Source organism: Enhydra lutris, unplaced genomic scaffold (assembly GCF_002288905.1).
Source record: "Enhydra lutris kenyoni isolate GAN:26980312 unplaced genomic scaffold, ASM228890v2 scaffoldscaffold40, whole genome shotgun sequence".
NCBI classification, from domain to species: Eukaryota; Metazoa; Chordata; class Mammalia; order Carnivora; family Mustelidae; genus Enhydra; species Enhydra lutris.
Genome location: NW_019154124.1, coordinates 3,766,012 through 3,782,642, shown reverse-complemented (window position 1 = coordinate 3,782,642; position 16,631 = coordinate 3,766,012). Strand labels below are relative to the sequence as shown.

Genomic DNA, 16,631 nt, shown 5'->3' with positions numbered 1-16,631 from the left:
CCTGGGTGGCTCAGTGGGTTAAAGCCTTTGCCTTTGACTCAGGTCGTGATCCTGGGGTCCTGGGATCGAGCCCCGCATCTGGGCTCTCTGCTCAGCAGGGAGCCTGCTTCCTCCTCTTTCTCTCTGCCTGCCTCTCTGCTTACTTGTGATCTCTGTCTGTCAAATAAATAAATAAAATCTTTAAAAAAATAAATTAAAAAAATATTTTATTCATTTATTTGACACAGAGGGTGAGCACAAGTAGGCAGAGCAGCAGGCAGAGGGAGAAGGAGAAGCAGGCTCCCTGCTGAGCAGGGAGCCAACTCGGGGCTCAATTCCAGGACCCTGGGATCATGACCTGAGCCGAAGGCAGACGCTTCATTGACTGAGCCACCCAGGAGCCCCCACATTTAAATTCTTAAAGTAGAGAAAATACCTGGGATGTTCCTGAAGGCCAAGAGTCAGACAATTGCTACGGATCTGCCTAAGTAAGAGAGCTACGAAGTCCTCCCATGGTATAGCACATAGAGGAGGTATGGCAAAAATCCCGACGAATGAATAAATGTTTTTTTTGTTTTTGTTTTTCATTTTTAATCTGGGAAAAGATTGGGGAAACTTTCAGAAGGCCAATCTGTAAACACCTTAAGCACACAGAAAACAGGGTAATCGGCCACAGGGCACAGTCAATAAAAAACCAGCCAGATTAATCTAATATTATTTGGTGGCTGACTGTCAGGTCTGGCGGTCAGAGAGAAGGCACGGTGTCTAATCTCTCCTGGCCTTTTGCACGACTTTGGATTCGCTCCCATAGAACCCACCCTCAGTAAACTGGGAAAATGTGGTCAGACCACACAGCCACTGGGGGTGAGCGGCCCTGGCGACAGAGCAAAGACCAGCTAGCGGCGACTTATGCCAGCTCCGGGCAGCACCCTGAGCAGAGCTCACAGGCGGCCCCTCGCCTGCCAGGAAGGTGAAAGCATCTTCATCTGTTACTTGGATGATGGGCCGACACCTCGTCTGTCAACTGGGGGAAGAGACAGTCAGCCATCAGCCACCGTGAAGAATGGTGTGGGACTCTCCCTTAAGCCCGTTAGGAACGGGGGAGAGACGAACAAGCTGAGCTGATGAATTGGAAAAGTGGCCGGAGGCAAGTGAAATAAAATCAGTGAGCACAAGTAGGGCTGACTCCAAGGGCTGTGCCTTGTCACTGTTCTAGAGGGTGTCACAAGACAGTGGAGGATGATGGTTAGGAATGCAGGCTTCAAGTCAGATGAACCCAGATCTGGATCCTGCTTTTTCTACTGCTGGTTTCATAAGGGTAGGCCATCCGACTTCCCGACTCTGGTACCTCCATGAGCTCCTGAGGACTTTTGAGAGAATTAGAAGAAGGGACAGCCTCGTGAGGGGCAAAACCCACTCAGGCATAGGAGGCTGCCCTGCCTACCTTATCTCAGGACTTTACCACTCTGGGCCTCAGTTTCCCTATCAGTATCAGTTTCCCTATCAGTAAGATGAAGATGATGATGGAGATTTGAAAGGATTACATGAGATTTTCATATGAAGTGCACAGTAGAATGGTGGGCGCACGGTTGGCTTTCAATAAATTGGAGAGAAAACAAAAAGGGGAGAGAGGATCCTGCTGTCCCCTCTCCCGACTGACCCTGCTGCTTCTTCTGGGTATACATCAGGGGTTCAACTCATCAGAAATGTATGTCCCCTTTGCCCTTCTGGTCCCACCACAGAGGGAGGGGGGTACACAAGGTAGGGAGAGGCAGGGGCAGCACAGGCTGGGAGCTAGTGGACCTTCCATATTCACCCAGAGTGGAGGACCACTTCTGGGGGGTGCAGTGAAGAGGAAAACCGAAGCCAGGGAAGACATCTTCCCCACTGCTTCTCCATCCCTGGTCTTCCATGCATGGCCCAAGCTCAGACTAACAGGCTGAGCTCCCGTCTGGAGAACACATTCTGGAGGAAGAGTGAGCAGAAACTCCAGCCTCCTCCTTCTTAATGCAAACACGTTGTACTGTAACCCCAAATTATGTTAGGCAATTGGCGGGGGGGGGGTCCTTCTGGCTCTACAGTGTGTCTTCTGGAGGATTAACTGCTTGGGCCCCTTTCTAAGCTGCTCCAGATTTCCTGGAAATGGGAGGCCCCAGTACCAGCCCCTGCTAGTCTCTCCAGCATTTTTGTTAACCAGGGCTTCCTAGGGCAAGGAGCTCGGGAGGTGGTCTCCAAACCTGCTGGGAGATCAACAGGCACTAAATGACACTCCGGGGAGTCACAATGCCCTAAAACTGTGGGAAAAATCGACAAGCCAGGGGAGAGGAGGATAGAGAAGGAAAAAACAGTCCTGGCACAGTAGGGTACGCATGCTGGACAGGCTGTCTCTGGGGTGCACTTGGGACCAGCTTGCCAGCAGTGGCACGGCCTTGGGCAGCACTGCCAGGAGGGGTTTGGCACAAACCCTGGGCCAAACCAATGGCCCCTAAAATGAACACAGTGAAATTCACATCAATGCATAAAGGGTGTCAGAGCCTTGGAGGGCAGGATGTGAGATGTCAGACGCCAGGAAGTAAGTGGATTCTGGAGGGAGTGACGGGTGCAGAGTGGAACAGAGCCCCAGATGCCCGGGCAGCCCAGGAACAGGCTCGGCTCCGGAGCAGCAAGCAGGTGCACTCCCCTCTGCAGCCACCAGAGGTCAGAGGCTCCCGCTCCTGGAGCTGCTCCTCGCCTCCCGCAGCCAGAGCAGCCCCAGACATTTATAGTCTCTTTCAAGCCCAGGAGCCATCACCGGCCAACCAAGCCAGGGGAGGGAAGAGGAGTCCTCACAGAACAGTCTCTGTCTCCCTGCCAGCGGAGGCCGGGTGCCGAGCCCTGACCTCAGGTCTCAGCCTCTGCTTTCAGGGAGCTTGTCCTGAGCGTAAGAGGGGACCAGGAAATGGTGTAGCATCCCTGGCCACCTGTGGGGGTCCCAGTCTCTGCTCCCCAGCTTCCTTCAGAGACCAAGATCCCCAGGGGGCATCTTCCCTCACAGGAGGTTGTCACTCGCCCTGCTCTTTCCTTCTCCACCCCCGAGCCCCGCACCCCAGCCGTCTCCACCCAGAACACCGAGCACACTTCGTTGAAACCCTTGACATTACAGTCTTCACAGGACCTACAGCACACGCGGGAAATTCTTCGTCCCAAATTTAATACGCTTTGTCTTTTTAAAAAACCCGCATGTGAACAACATCACCAGCCAGTTAGAGACCTTGGGTCTTGCACGACATTCAGTCACTCACGGGGTCTACCTGCTCCTGCCTTGTCTGTCCTCCTCCCTCCCTGGAGCCTGGAGGAAAACTCCACCACCAGCATTGCCACCCTGCCCCCTGGCTCTCCCCTCTCTCCACTCGGCTACCAGGTACACTGGTAGCCACGTCTGACCCTGCTGCTCCAGGTGTGGCAGGCTCCCCACAACCCAGCCCAGTCCACCACAGCTCCTGCCCTGGGGAACCCTCTGCATAACTTCATGGTGTAGTTCAGCTCCCTGAACACGCTGCGAGCATGGCCTGGCTCTGGGCCTTTACGTGGGCTGGGCGGCGCCTTCTTCAGGTGTACCCTCCTCCCTTCTCCAGGGAACACTCCTCCATCTGCTGGGATCCGGGTGGAGTGTTCTCTTCTCTCGCAGCACTGGCTGGTCCTTCCGAGGTGTTTGGGCCACATTCATCATGTCAAATGTCAAGGTCTCAGTTCTGTGTTTGTGGCCTGACCAGAAAATGAGCTGCTGCCTGAGGACAAGGACCTTGACTGAGTGTATACATTGCTCTGGAGTGACCCCAGGGACAGATGCATTATTGGGCACTTCGGAAGGGCACAAGACATGGTCGATGAATGAATGACTGTTCTCAGTAAAGGTGAAGTCAGGATAAAAACCAAACCAGAGCTGCACCAGAACAAATAAATGCTTTAGGTAAGGACCAGCCCACAGATCTCTCTCCCACAGACTGACGACGAAGGTTGGGGGGGGGGCTTGTCGACCCTCCCCCTGGCCTCTTACTCCTCTCACTGTCCCTTGACACTGCCACATGCTGGCCAGGAGGCTATGCGTTCACACGGAATATGTGTCTCACCCTCAGGCCCGCTGGATAGGTAAGGGGCCTGGGGCTTAAAAAGGTTGTCCCAGGGCCCTCATTCAGCAAAGAGAAGGGCAGCCATGGGGCTTGACTTCGGGCAGCTCTAAGGACAGCGCCCTTGATCTTGGCACTGGCAGTGAGAAGTCCAGGGGTGGGCCTCCCCCTCTGGCCGTTCTCTTCATCAGGATGCGCCTGCTTCCTCCTCTCATCACTGAGCAGGCGAGAGGCTCAAAGGGGTGGGGCTACAAGGTGCGGCGCAAACACAGAGGATGCGGTGGCCACGAATCCTTGTGGCTCCGTCACACTGTTCTCCCCCTTCCCCAGCTCTCCAAAGCTCTGGTTTCCTCCCCTGGACGCTGATCCCTATTTCTGAGCCCTTCTGTGACTTGACAGGTCAGGGGAGTCTAATACACAAGGAGCTGTCCATTGTCCTTATCTCGATCATCTGGAAACCCATGCAGCCTTTGAGATGTTTCCATTCCTGTGCCTGCCTGTCCTGGAAAGGACACCATCCCCCCCCCATTCCTGCCCCCCATGCTTGCATATTCTGGCCTGTCCCTCCCAATCTCTCACCAGCTATCCTTTTCACTCACTCCTTCCCTCTGGGGCCCCTTCCGGTAACCTCCACCCTGCCTTTCTCCTCTCTGACCCTCTGTGGCACTCTTCCTCCCTCGCCACCCAAACCCGCACCACTGGTGGTAAAAACTGGCCTTCGAATGTCCCCCCCCATCTCTTGTGTGAGGGGCTGGATGTGGACGTGGGATCTAGGGAGGGACTTCTGTGCAAGGCTGTACCGACGACATCTCAGCTCCCTCCTGACTCGGTCAAGCGCACACCGGGACACGGGCACAGACACAGACGGGCCAGTCGTACAGGAAGCACCGAACCTTCCCCTACTTGCCAGAGTGCAGAGGGTTTCTCCTTTTTATCATCCCAGAACCACAGTTCTCCCTTCCTAGCTCTTGTAATTGGGACAGGGACAACTACTCCACGATGGGAACTGGCACTTTGATTTCTCATCAAGAACCCGAAAGGTACGCTATTTATACCTGTCATTTCCTTTCGCATCAGAAAAATCTCCGTGAGGTAGAAGGAGCCGCTCTGTGTCACGGACTACTTCATTCATTCACGCATCATTCATTCATTTGGATGTCTGGGATTTCCCAGCCTGAGTGGGAGCCCCGAGATGAGTCCTCTGTGTCCTCCGGGAGCCACTAGTAACAAGCCGTGGTCTTGCCCCCACTTCATGCCAACACCAGGCAAGACCAGATAAGCCAGCCTCATTTCTCCCAAGGGATGGGGCCCAGGCCTCTCAGCTATCCCCCCGTCGCCATATGACACTGGGAAGGGCTTCAAGAGCACGTGTACTACCCAAACCCCTGAACCCCCACCACTCCGGGAGGACACGCCTCCCATTCTAGGCGTCCAAGGTAGCCCTGCCTAAGGGAGGGCAGTGACCCTGTCACCCCCACCTCACTGTCAGGCATGCACAGGAGGCTGGGGAGCCTGCTGATTTTTCTCTTGCTCTGGCTCATTCTCTTTCTGGGGTGGCAGGCTCGTCTCCTGCATTTTTAATAGCTGGGCGTATTCAGCATTCATCACTCACGTGTGGGCTGATCAGGCCCAGAAGAAGGCAACAAGTCACGCGAGGAGGGAAGCCTCACCCGCTCCCGCCCACACCAACGGGTTTGCAGGTGTTAAGTGTCCCCACAGCTCCCTTCCTGGTCCCGGGTGGCCAGAGGGACAGCAGAAGGGAAAGTCAGACGGGCCGACCCGGTCCACTAGGCGGGGCGAGTTCCCTGGCTGAGCAGGGGGCTCAGAAGTAAAGGCTGCGATGTTCATTTTAGCTCAAAAGAGCCAAAGCGCCCTAATTCCCTCTCGACTTCCACCTAGGGACAGAATCATCTTGCCACCATCCCTTGGCCTTTCTGGGCTCCGTGGACACTGAGAGGGTGAGATGACACAGTATTCCCCCACCGCTGGCCCCCTGAGGGCAGGGCACTGGTGGAGGGGGTCTCTGGGTGGTGCTGAACGGGGGCTCTGGTGGCTGTGAGTGGTGGCATAGGGATGCCCCTTTTCTCCCTTTCTTCTAATGCAGAGTTATTTTTTAACCTCCCAGCCACAAAAGGGAGAAAACAACACACCCGCAGGCCCTTTAACCTTGAGTGAGATGCCAGGAGGTCAGCCTGAACTCAGGAGTGGTGTTTTTTATTGCCGTACATGGGGATTTGAGCTACTTGGAAAAGGGCGCCCCTCAACTCCTGTTACGTCTAATCTAAAGGCCATGCTCCATCCCCTGCACGCAAGCCTTATGCTTTCCTGACCTTTAGGGGCTGCGGCAGAACTCCTTCGGGGCAGGGGATCCTTGGCACGGCCTGCCTGCATCCGCCAGGCCCATTCCCACCTCACACCTACTGGCAGCTGGCTAATCCAGGCAGGGCAAACGTGCCTTCCACCCTGAAATCTGTCAGCTCCTCTGGGGAGCATGATGTCACGGAGATGCCAGGAGCCACGTTCATGCACCTGTGAATCAAGGAACCAGAGGGCCCCACCCAGGGTCGCCTGGCCTAGGTGCCCAGATCTGTGCAATGCAGCAACCACTAGCTGTTTGTGGCTAGTGAGCACTTAAAAAAAAAAAAAAAAAAGATTTTATTTATTTGTTAGAGAGAGAGAGAAAGAGAGTACAAGTAGGGGGAACAGCAGAGGCAGAGGGGGAAGCAGGCTCCCCGCTGAGCAAGGAGCCCGATGTGGGGATCGATCCCAGGACCCTGGGATCATGACCTGAGCTGAAGGCAGATGTGTAACCCACTGAGCCACCCAGGCATCCCATTATAGAGCACTTTAAAAAGGGCTGAGAGACCGAATTTTAAATTTTATTCAATCTGAGGACCTTGATTCAGTTATTAGAAAATGCTTCAGTGTGTTTGGGACAACCTGGGTATGCGAATTCACATTTTACAATCTCTAGTTGTTTACAAAATCTAAATATAGGGTTAAGTATTTATGATGAAAACGCACTGTCCAAATTGACGTGTGCGGTAAGTGTAAAATACAGGCTCTCAAAGACTTGGTAGGGAAAAAAAAAAGAATGAAAATGATCCCACTGGTATGTTAAAATTAGAAGATTGTGGATACATTAGGATAAATAAAATACACTGTTAAAAACTGTGATCTTGGGGCGCCTGGGTGGCTCGGTGGTTAAAGCCTCTGCCTTTGGCTCAGGTCATGATCCCAGAGTCCTGGGATTGAGCCTCACATCGGGCTCTCTGCTCAGCAGGGAACCTGTTTCCTCCTCTCTGTCTCAAATAAATAAAATCTTAAAAAAAAAAATTTTGTCATCTTTTCACTTTCTCCACCGTGGCTACTAGAAAGTTTACCACTACACGTGTGTCACACATTGTATTTTCACTGGAGAATGCCAGTCCAAACAGTTGTAGGTAAAAGGTTAACTGTCTTCAAGAACAGAAATCTTACCCTTTCAATGGTCAGATCAATTTCATTCAATTCAACAAATATTTACCGACAAGGGGACCACGTTGGCCGAGTGTGAGGCCTGGCACTTACTATGGAGCAGAAGGAGTGGCAGGAGGTCTAACCTGGGGCAGACCCTGGACAGAGTTGCAGGAGAGGTAAACATGAAGTGCTATGAGAATTAAAAGATGTCAGTGTATCAGGGGCCTGCAGGGAGGAAGCGGGTGAGGCACAGGATTCACGGAGAAGGTGGCCGGGCGGATAGACCGTGAGGGCGCTGAGGATCTGGACCAGGAAAGAAGGGCCAGGATGCCGTGGGAAGAATCTCAGCTCAGCAGTCCTTCCCTCCTCAGACACCCTTCCCTCGCACACCCTCCACCCCCTCACCGTCCTCGGCCCTTGACCCCTGCTCCTCTCAAGACACACAAGCTTCCCTGGAGGACCCATCTGTACCTCCAGTCTCCATGCCTGTGTCTACACTGGTGACTCTCACAGTTCCATTCCCAGCCCACGCTGCTCCCTTGACCTCTGGGTCCCCACATCCAATGCCACCAACCGGACATCTCTATGTGGATGTTTTAGTGCATTTTGCTTGGTCGCAATTCGCACACGCTGCGTAGAGCAAGTCTTTCGGTGCCATTTTCCCAATGGCCACCTGCTTACTGTGCGTCTCTGTGTCACATTTTGGTAATTCTTGCAGTAGTTCAAACTTTTCATTATTATGATGCTTGTTATGGGTGATCTTTGATGTGACTGTTGTAATCATTGCTTCGGGGCGCCGCGAACCGCATCCATAAGACCACATCGTATAAGACCACAGACGCAGCTGAGCAACAAGCGTATTCTGACGGCTCCCCTGACCAGCCGTTCTCAGCCGTTCTCGGGCTCTCTCCCTCTCCTCGGGCCTCCCGGATTCCCCAAGACACAACAGTCTTGAGATCAGCCCAGTGAGTAACCCCACAACAGCCTGTAAGTGTTCAAGGGGAAAAAAGAGGCACTTGTCTCTCACTTTAAACCGAAAGCTAGAAATTCTTTAGCGTAGCAAGGAAGGCATGTTGAAAGCTGAGACAGGCCAAAAGCTTGCACTGGATAGCCAAGCTGTGAATGCAAAGGAAAAATTACTGAAGGAAATTAAAAGTGCTACTCCAGAGAACACATAAATGATAAGAAATCCAAACAGCCTTACTGCTGATAAATGGAGAACATTTTAGGGGTCATGGATATGGACGGTGATATGGACAGATCAAACCAGCCACAACCCTCCCTTAAGCCAGAGCCTAATCCAGAGCAAGGCCCTAACTCCTCAATCCCTGAAGGCTGAGAGAGGAGACGAAGTAAGAGAAGAAAAGTCTGAAGCGAGCAGAGGTTGGTTCAGGAGGTTTAAGGAAAGAAGGCGTCTCTAGAATGTAAGAGAGCAAGGTGAAGCAGAAGGTGCTGATGGAGAAGCTACAACAAGTTCTTCCAGAAGATCTAGCTCAGATCATGAATGAAGGCGGCTGCACTGAACGAGAGGTTTTCAGTGTAGGGGAAACAGCCTCCTACTGGAAGAAGATGCCATCTTCTGGGACTTTCATGGCTACGGACAGATCAATGCCTAGCTTTAAAGCTTCAAATGACAGGCTGGCTCTCCTGATAGGCAGCTGGGGACTTTAGGTTCTACCTAATGCTCATTTACGAGTCCAAAAATCCTGGGGCCCTTAAGAATGACACTAGATCGACTCTGCCTATAGCTCTCTAAATGAAACACCAAAGCCCGCCTGACACCACATCTGTGTACAACATGGTTTACTGAAAATTTTCAGCCCATTGTGGAGAACTCCTGCTCAGAAAAGAAAAGAAAAGAAAAAAAAAAAAAGATTCCTTTTAAAAGGAATCTGCTAGGGGCGCCTGGGTGGCTCAGTGGGTTAAAGCCTCTGCCCTGGGCTTGGGTCATGATCTCAGGGTTCTGGGATCGAGCCCCACATTGGGCTCTCTGCTCAGCAAGGAGCCTGCTTCCTCTCTCTCTGCCTGCCTCTCTGCCTACTTGTGATCTCTGTCAAATAAGTAAACAAAATCTTTAATAAAAAAATATAAAGTTTAAAAAAATAAAATACGACTGCTCATTGACAATGAACTTGGTCACTCAAGAGCTCCGATGGAGATGGACACTGCGATTTGAGTTGTTCTCATGCCTGCGAACACGGCATCTGGTTCTGCAGCCTGTGGACCAGGGAAGCACCTTGAGTTTCAAGTCTTATTACTGAAGAAATACCTTTCACTTAAGGCTATAACTGCCCCCGATTGTGATTCCTCTGAGGGGTCTGGGCCAAATGAACTAAAAATCTTCTGGGAAGGATTCACCATTCTAGATGCCATGAAGAGGGGTTCGAGGCTCCGGTGGAAAAAGTAGCTACAGGAGGGTGGAAACAGCCAGAGAATCAGGGTGAGAAGTGCAGTCTGAAGACGTGGCTGAATGTTACGATCTCGTGCTAGAACTTGAACGGAGGAGGGGTCGCTCCTGATGGAGGAGCCAGGAAAGTGGTTTCCCGAGATGGAATCTACTCCTGGAGAGGATGCTGTGAAGACCGTAGAAACGACAACAAAGGATTGAGAATACAGCAGAAACCTAGTGGATAAAGCAGTGTTTGAGAGGATGGTCTCCGGTGTTGAAAGGAATTCTGGCGACTGGGGGTAAAATGCTCTTGAGCAGCACTGCACGCTACAGAGAAATCCCTCTTGAAAGGAAAAGGCAACCAATGTGGCAAATGTCATTGTTGTTTTACTTTAAAAACTTGTCACAGCCACTCCAAGCTCCAGCAACCGCCACCCCCATCAGTCAGCAGCCATCCACACGAGCGAGACCTTCTACCAGCAAAAACATTACGACTCCCCGAAAGCTCAGATGACGGTGAGCACTTTTCATAGCAATGAAGTAGTTTTATGTATTTATGTATTTATTTATTTGAGAGAGAGACAGAGATAGCAAGCAGGGAGGGGAGGGAGAAGCAGATCCCCAACTGAGCAGGGAGCTGGATGCGGGGCTTGATCCCAGGACCCTGGGATCATGACCTGAGCCCAAGACAAATGGTTAACCGACTGAACCACGCAGGTACCCCACAATAAAGTATTTTTAAATTAGGTGTGGGGCTCCTGGGTGGCTCAATCAGTTAAGCATCTGCCTTTGGCTCAGGTCATGATTCCAGGGTTCTGGGATCGAGCCCCACATCGGGCTCCCTGCTTGACGGGAAGCCTGCTTCCCCCTCTCCCATTCCCCCTGCTTGTGTTCTCTCTCTTGCTGTATTTTTCTCTGTCAAATAAATAAATAAGTAAAATCTTTTAAAATACATCCATCCATACATAAGGTGAATACACTGTTTCTTAAAGACAATGCTGTTGCACACTTAACGATTACAGTGTAGTGTATACATAACTTTTATATACACCAGGAAACCCAAAATTCATAGGACTTGCTTTATTGCACTATTCACTTTATCGCGGTGGTCTGGACAGGAACCTGCCCATCTCCGAGGTGTCTGGACTTCACACGCATGGACTTCCCAGTTTAATCTCGCCTTTCCTTCCCACCCTAAACCCTGGCCCTTCCTATCCTCCTCAAGAGACAGCAGCAGGACCAGTCAGCCCGCTATCCGGGCCCGGGAGGACAGCGGCATCCTGCTCTTCTCATGTACTCCAAGCCCTGCGTGCAATGAGCGCTGAGGTCCTGTGGCGGTTTTCTGCCCGGTGTTTCCCCTACCTGGCCCCTCCTGCACACGCTCTCGACCGCTACCTGCGTGCAGAATGTCCCCGCACCTCACCCGGGATATTCAAAGCTCCCTCACTGTTCTTGCTGCTTTCCGAGGGGACCCTCAAGCCATCCTTCACACGGCCGGCAGGGGGCCCCACCACCTCTGAAAGCTGCTGTAGTGGGGGGCGCGGGAGGGGCAGAGGGAGGGAGAATCCCAAACAGGCTCCCCGCTCAACACAGAGCCCCAGGCGGGCTCGACCTCACCACCCTGAGATCGTGACCTGAGCCAAAATCAGGAGTCGGAGGCTTAACCACTTGAGCCGCCCAGGCGCCCCTGGAAGCTGATCCTTTAGCAGCTCCGTGCAGCCTTTCAGAAGTCCAAATCCCTGAATTTAGCACACAGAGCGGAACTTCATAATATGGCTCTGCCCACCTACCCAGGTTCACCGGCCCCCTCTCCCCACGTGCAGATACTCCTGTGCAGTCCATTCCCTTTGCCTGGCACCCTCTTCCCACTTTCTTAAAAAAAAGTTCAAAAAACCCCAAAGCATGTTGGTAAAATAGATAAAACATTCACCATTTGAATCTAGTTTTCTTTTTCTAGATGATTCCTATTTATCCTTCAAATTCAGCTCTAGTGTGACCCCTTCTGAAAAACCCTTCCTGAGTCCTCAGGCTGGGGTAGGTGCCCATCTTTTGTTCTACCAGTATCTTAGTTCTTAACACATTGTACTCTGTGTTAGCATCTGTCTCTTTTTATTACAGACTCCCTAAGAGAGTCTGTGTCTTTTTTTTTTTTTTAAGATTTTATTTATTTGAGAGAGAGGGAGCACGCACAAGAAAGAGCACATAAGCTGGGGTGGGGGGAGTGGCAGAGGAAGAGGGAGAAGCAGACTCCCCACTGAGCTCGGAGCCTGACACGGGGCTCAATCCCAGGACCCTGAGATCATGACCTAAGCCGAAGGCAGATACTTAATGACTGAGCCACCCAGGCAGTCTGAGAGTCTTTGTCTTATTTAATTTTGCATCCCTAAGGCTTCAGTGTGCAGTTGTACAGGTTATGCACTGCACCAGGATTTCTGCTTGAGGAATTGAGTAGGGGATGAAGACAGTTAGCCAACAGTGCACTCTGGGACAGGGCTGTATCCAAGCTTTTTTCTATTTGCACAAAGATGCCATAGAGGACATCAGGGGCCCCCATATATACCTTGAATATAGGCCTTGTTACAGAACTGGCACACAGTATTATAGTGGGTGCTTATTAAATGTTAAATTGAGTAACGACAGATGGATGGATATTTTAGACAGGTACCAAAGAAAGGCATGGTGGGGAAGCTTGGGGCCAGTTTGTAGAGGGTCTAACCCTTAGTCCAGAAGGCAAAGAGGAAGCTTTGAAAATTTTTGAGATGACTGTGACTTAGACTTGCAAACTACTCAGGCTTGAAAAGGAGACTCAGAGAAGTGAAGTGACTTGTTCAAGGTCACACAGAACATTTCTGGCTGAGCTCGGACTTGAACTGGCTTCTCTCGCCCCCAGCTCTCTGCTGGCTCTTTCACACGCTCTCCAGGGAAGCCTGCCAGAACCAAGGCAGAGTCCTCTGAGTCTCCAAGAAAAGTCTTCCCAGCCTTCCCGACACACTCCTGGCAATGGAGGGTTGGGGGCTGATAGCTGGGCTAGAGGCCAGGGAGAAAGCCTCCTGCATTGCCCACCCCTTGTCAGTCTTCAGGTTTGCCTACTTGAAGGTGGGCAATCACCAGCCAGGTTTCCGCTCTTCATACAAGACGAGTGCTCTAGTGTCTGGAGCCTCTTTTTCCCTAAGAAGGATTTCCCTCCTTGCAATCCTTCTGGCTGCTCTTCTATGGGCCCTGACCAATGTTCTCAGAGACTTCCAGAACCACTCTGCTTGGGCTGATGGGCCTGGCCCACAGCGGTCTTCACAAGGGCATGTGGCGTTTATCTGAATGGAGCGTGGGGACTGATCTAACCCAGGGGTCTCCCTGAGGAGACGTCTTGGACGTCTTGGAGCATGTCTCATGCCGCTGGGACGTCTATCATCTGTGGTCCGTTGTGTTCATGTTATGATCTTCCGTGACCCCTGATTTTCCTTCTGGCTCCTTCCTCCAGGGCCCCTGGTCCAGCTCTCTCTGGTGGTTTCTCAGTACTCTGGACCCTGAAGAAAGGACTTTATCCTTTTCCATTTTCAACTTCATTTCTCTAGTTTTGCAGAGAGATTTGACTTCCCAACCTTTGTCACCAGTTAGAGGAGCTCTGTCCTTTGGCGCAGATGACAATGAGGATGGTAACATTATCCTCACGGATATGTCAAATGTGTGCTCCTCTCCAGACATTGCACTTGCTGCCTTTATAAAAATTAGCTCACTAGAGCCTCACAGGAATTCCACGGGGTAGAGCTCCCAGTAGCCCCATTTTACAGATGAGGAAAACTGAGGCACACTGGATTGAGCAACTTGCCCAGGGTCACCCAGCTGAGACCTGTATAGGGGCAGTGATGGCCAGAGTGTGCTTACATCGAGACACCTAAGGCTGCTGAGGTCACAGATACAAGGGAGTCTCTCATCCGAGCAAGCGGGTCTGGGGGCTACCCACCGTCGCTCTCAGGCTGCGCCTTCCCTAACCTGCTCCATCCTCCTACAGGATGGCCCCAGCATCCTAACAAGCAGAGAGAACAAAGCCTGCCCACGAGGCCCACCTGGATGACAGGTAACTCCCCTCCTTGACAGCTGTGTCTAAACCTTTCCACTCTATCACAAGAGGCTCTCTAATTGATCTGGCATAATTAGCTCTTTACAAAGTCATCATAATTTCCAGTGAGCGGTGACAAACTAATTGATGGATGATTTTAGTCCACAGCTTTACTAGGTATGAACTTAAGTGTAATTAACTATCATTAATTAACAGAACACTTTTTCTCTTTAAATATACAAATGAGGCAGGCTCCACACTTATCCCTCGTCTGCCTCCACGATGCCTGAACGAGAAGGCTAGAGGCTCTGTCAGAAGCCAGTCCCTTAAGTGTTTCACGTTGGGGCTGTCCGTATTTGAAGACGTTCGCCTCCTGCCTCCTTTCCTCCTTTCCATGTCTCGTTTCCTATCTGTCCACTCCACAGGTAACCTTTCCCTGACTTTTGGGTAAAGGCTGAGATAAAAACAAAACAAAACGAACCCAGAGCCTCTGATTCTCCACAGTCACTTGCAAGCAGCCCTCTCCCACCCCTCAAAGGGGTGACATTCTCTTTGGATTTCCTCTTTTCCTTTCAGTGGTCAGCTCCCCATTACCTGCCTCTGTGGGCTGCTATTCAGAGCGGAGGCCAGGCTGCTCAGGGCAGGGACGCTCGGTGGGGGGCTTGCCTCACAGGGCCTCACTCCCCGCTGGGCAAACCGTCCCTGCTTTTGATTATTTTCATCAGTGCTTCTCTTCACTGGGGCGGAAAACGGAGACGACCGCCTCACTGAGGAATACTTCCCTGGCACCCTGTTCTTAGACACGGCTTGGCTCAGCTCTCAGGGACAGAAAGGCTTCCCCTGTCACGCACGTGGTGCCTTAAGGCCCCGTGTGCCCTCTCAGGATTTAGGTTTCTCGTCCCCAGTCCCGTCATTCTGGTTTTCTGCCCCTTCCCTCCTCATTCCCCAAATTCCTGGACACGTCGCCCAGGAACAAAGCCAGAGGGTAAACACCGTTTCCTGCAGTGACCCAGGACGGACGAGCAGGGGGGACAGACAGCTACCAGCTGCCAGTGCCCGACACTCACCATGGTTTGTCCCTTGATCCTTTTGCAGAAAAGACCGTGTGCTGTTTGCTGCTGGAGGTAAGGAGATTGTCTTTGGGCGTTTTGAATGGCTTTGAGGTGCTGCTGGCAGAGTTCTGGCCGCTGAGACAGGCTTTAGTTTTCACCTGTACTAACGATGTCCTGGAATTGGAGGGTGGAGATGCCGGAGAGGGAGAAGGCCTACACATTGACCCGTGTCTTCTCTCTGCAGAGAAAGAAAGAAGAGAACTCAGCACATCACGGGTAGCAAGCGAGCCCCACATGCTCACGCACACTCAAATACCCAAGAGGCAAAGAGGAAAGCGTCTATCTTGCAGGGTCGGGACCCCAAAGCCCCAGTTCTGACTACGATTCTGTCTGGACATCTGCTCCTATCCCACCAACAAGGAGTGACGACGTTCTGAATTCTTCTATCAGATGGCACGTTCAGCTAATACCCGGCTTCTCAAGGAGGCGTCCACCGGGCTTGCTTCCTGCAAAACCAGCCCCAGAGGACTAGCAGAGGGCACCAGGTGTTCCCAGAACACCGTGGGGCAACCATACAGCCCAAGTGATCCCCAGACAGCTCCTTGGAGGCCACAAGATCCCTCAGCAGCGGGTAGAGCAGGGCTCCAAGAGAACAAATACGAAATTCTTGAACCTGACCCCCTCCCCCCCACCCCCCAGCAGGAGCATGAAGGTCAGAAGGACCAGGAGGGCTGAATGAAAGGGTCTTTGAATGCCAGGAAGTGGCCGGGCTTCTGTCTACGTGCCCCTGCAGCCTCTCCAGGGCTCACTGAGGGCCAGGCCCCAGCTGCTGGGCTCGGACCCACAGAAGAACATCCGTGCTTGAGGGAGAAGTCACAGATGTGGGGCTGGGTCTAGGTGGATGCGCACAGCTTCCTGAGGTTCTACAGAAAATACTAGAGTTCTCGGCAGATAAGCCTCACTTGTTCTCCCACCGTCAGCCCGTGTGGTCTCGACTCAATGGGCAGGATGGGGATGCTGACCAGGATGACAGGTGCAAGATGTCAAGTCCTTAACTGTTGCAGGGTAACGGGTCTGATCCATGCTAGGGAACCCCCTCTCAAGAAAAACGTGCACTTACACACGCACGAAAACTTCATACACAATTATAGGAGGAATCCTGGACCCCCAAAAGACAAAGGCTCTGAAATCTTAAGTTCCTTCTGGCTCTCTGGGGCCCCCATACAGTGAGGGGGTCCTGTTCGTTCAAGTGCTGAATAAAGAAAATTACATCAGACGTCCCGATGTGGGGCACCTGCCCGGCTCAGTGGGTAGGGCACGCGACTCTTGATCTTGGGGTTGTAAGTTCGAGCCCCAACCACACTGGGGGTCGACATTACTTAAAAAATAAAATCTTCCAGGGCGCCTGGGTGGCTCAGTGGGTTAAGCCTCTGCCTTCGGCTCAGGTCATGATCTCAGGGTCCTGGGATCGAGGCCCGCATCGGGCTCTCTGCTCAGCGGGGAGCCTGCTTTCTCCTCTCTCTCTCTATGCCTGCCTCTCTGCATACTTGTGATCTCTTTCTCTCTGTTTCAAATAAATAAATAAAATC

At 52.0% G+C, this 16,631-nt stretch overlaps 1 protein-coding gene across 7 annotated transcripts in view; it reads right to left on the bottom strand.

Moving 5' to 3' along the window:
* The window catches only part of LOC111155334 (ataxin 7 like 1), a 237,836-nt gene that overhangs the window by 38,402 nt on the left and 182,803 nt on the right, over window positions 1-16,631 (bottom strand). For all 7 annotated transcript variants that reach the window (XM_022515484.1, XM_022515485.1, XM_022515487.1 and 4 more), the window contains one exon: window positions 15,058-15,280. In XM_022515484.1, coding sequence (XP_022371192.1) covers window positions 15,058-15,280 — 223 coding nt within the window. The remainder of the gene's footprint in view (window positions 1-15,057; window positions 15,281-16,631) is intronic.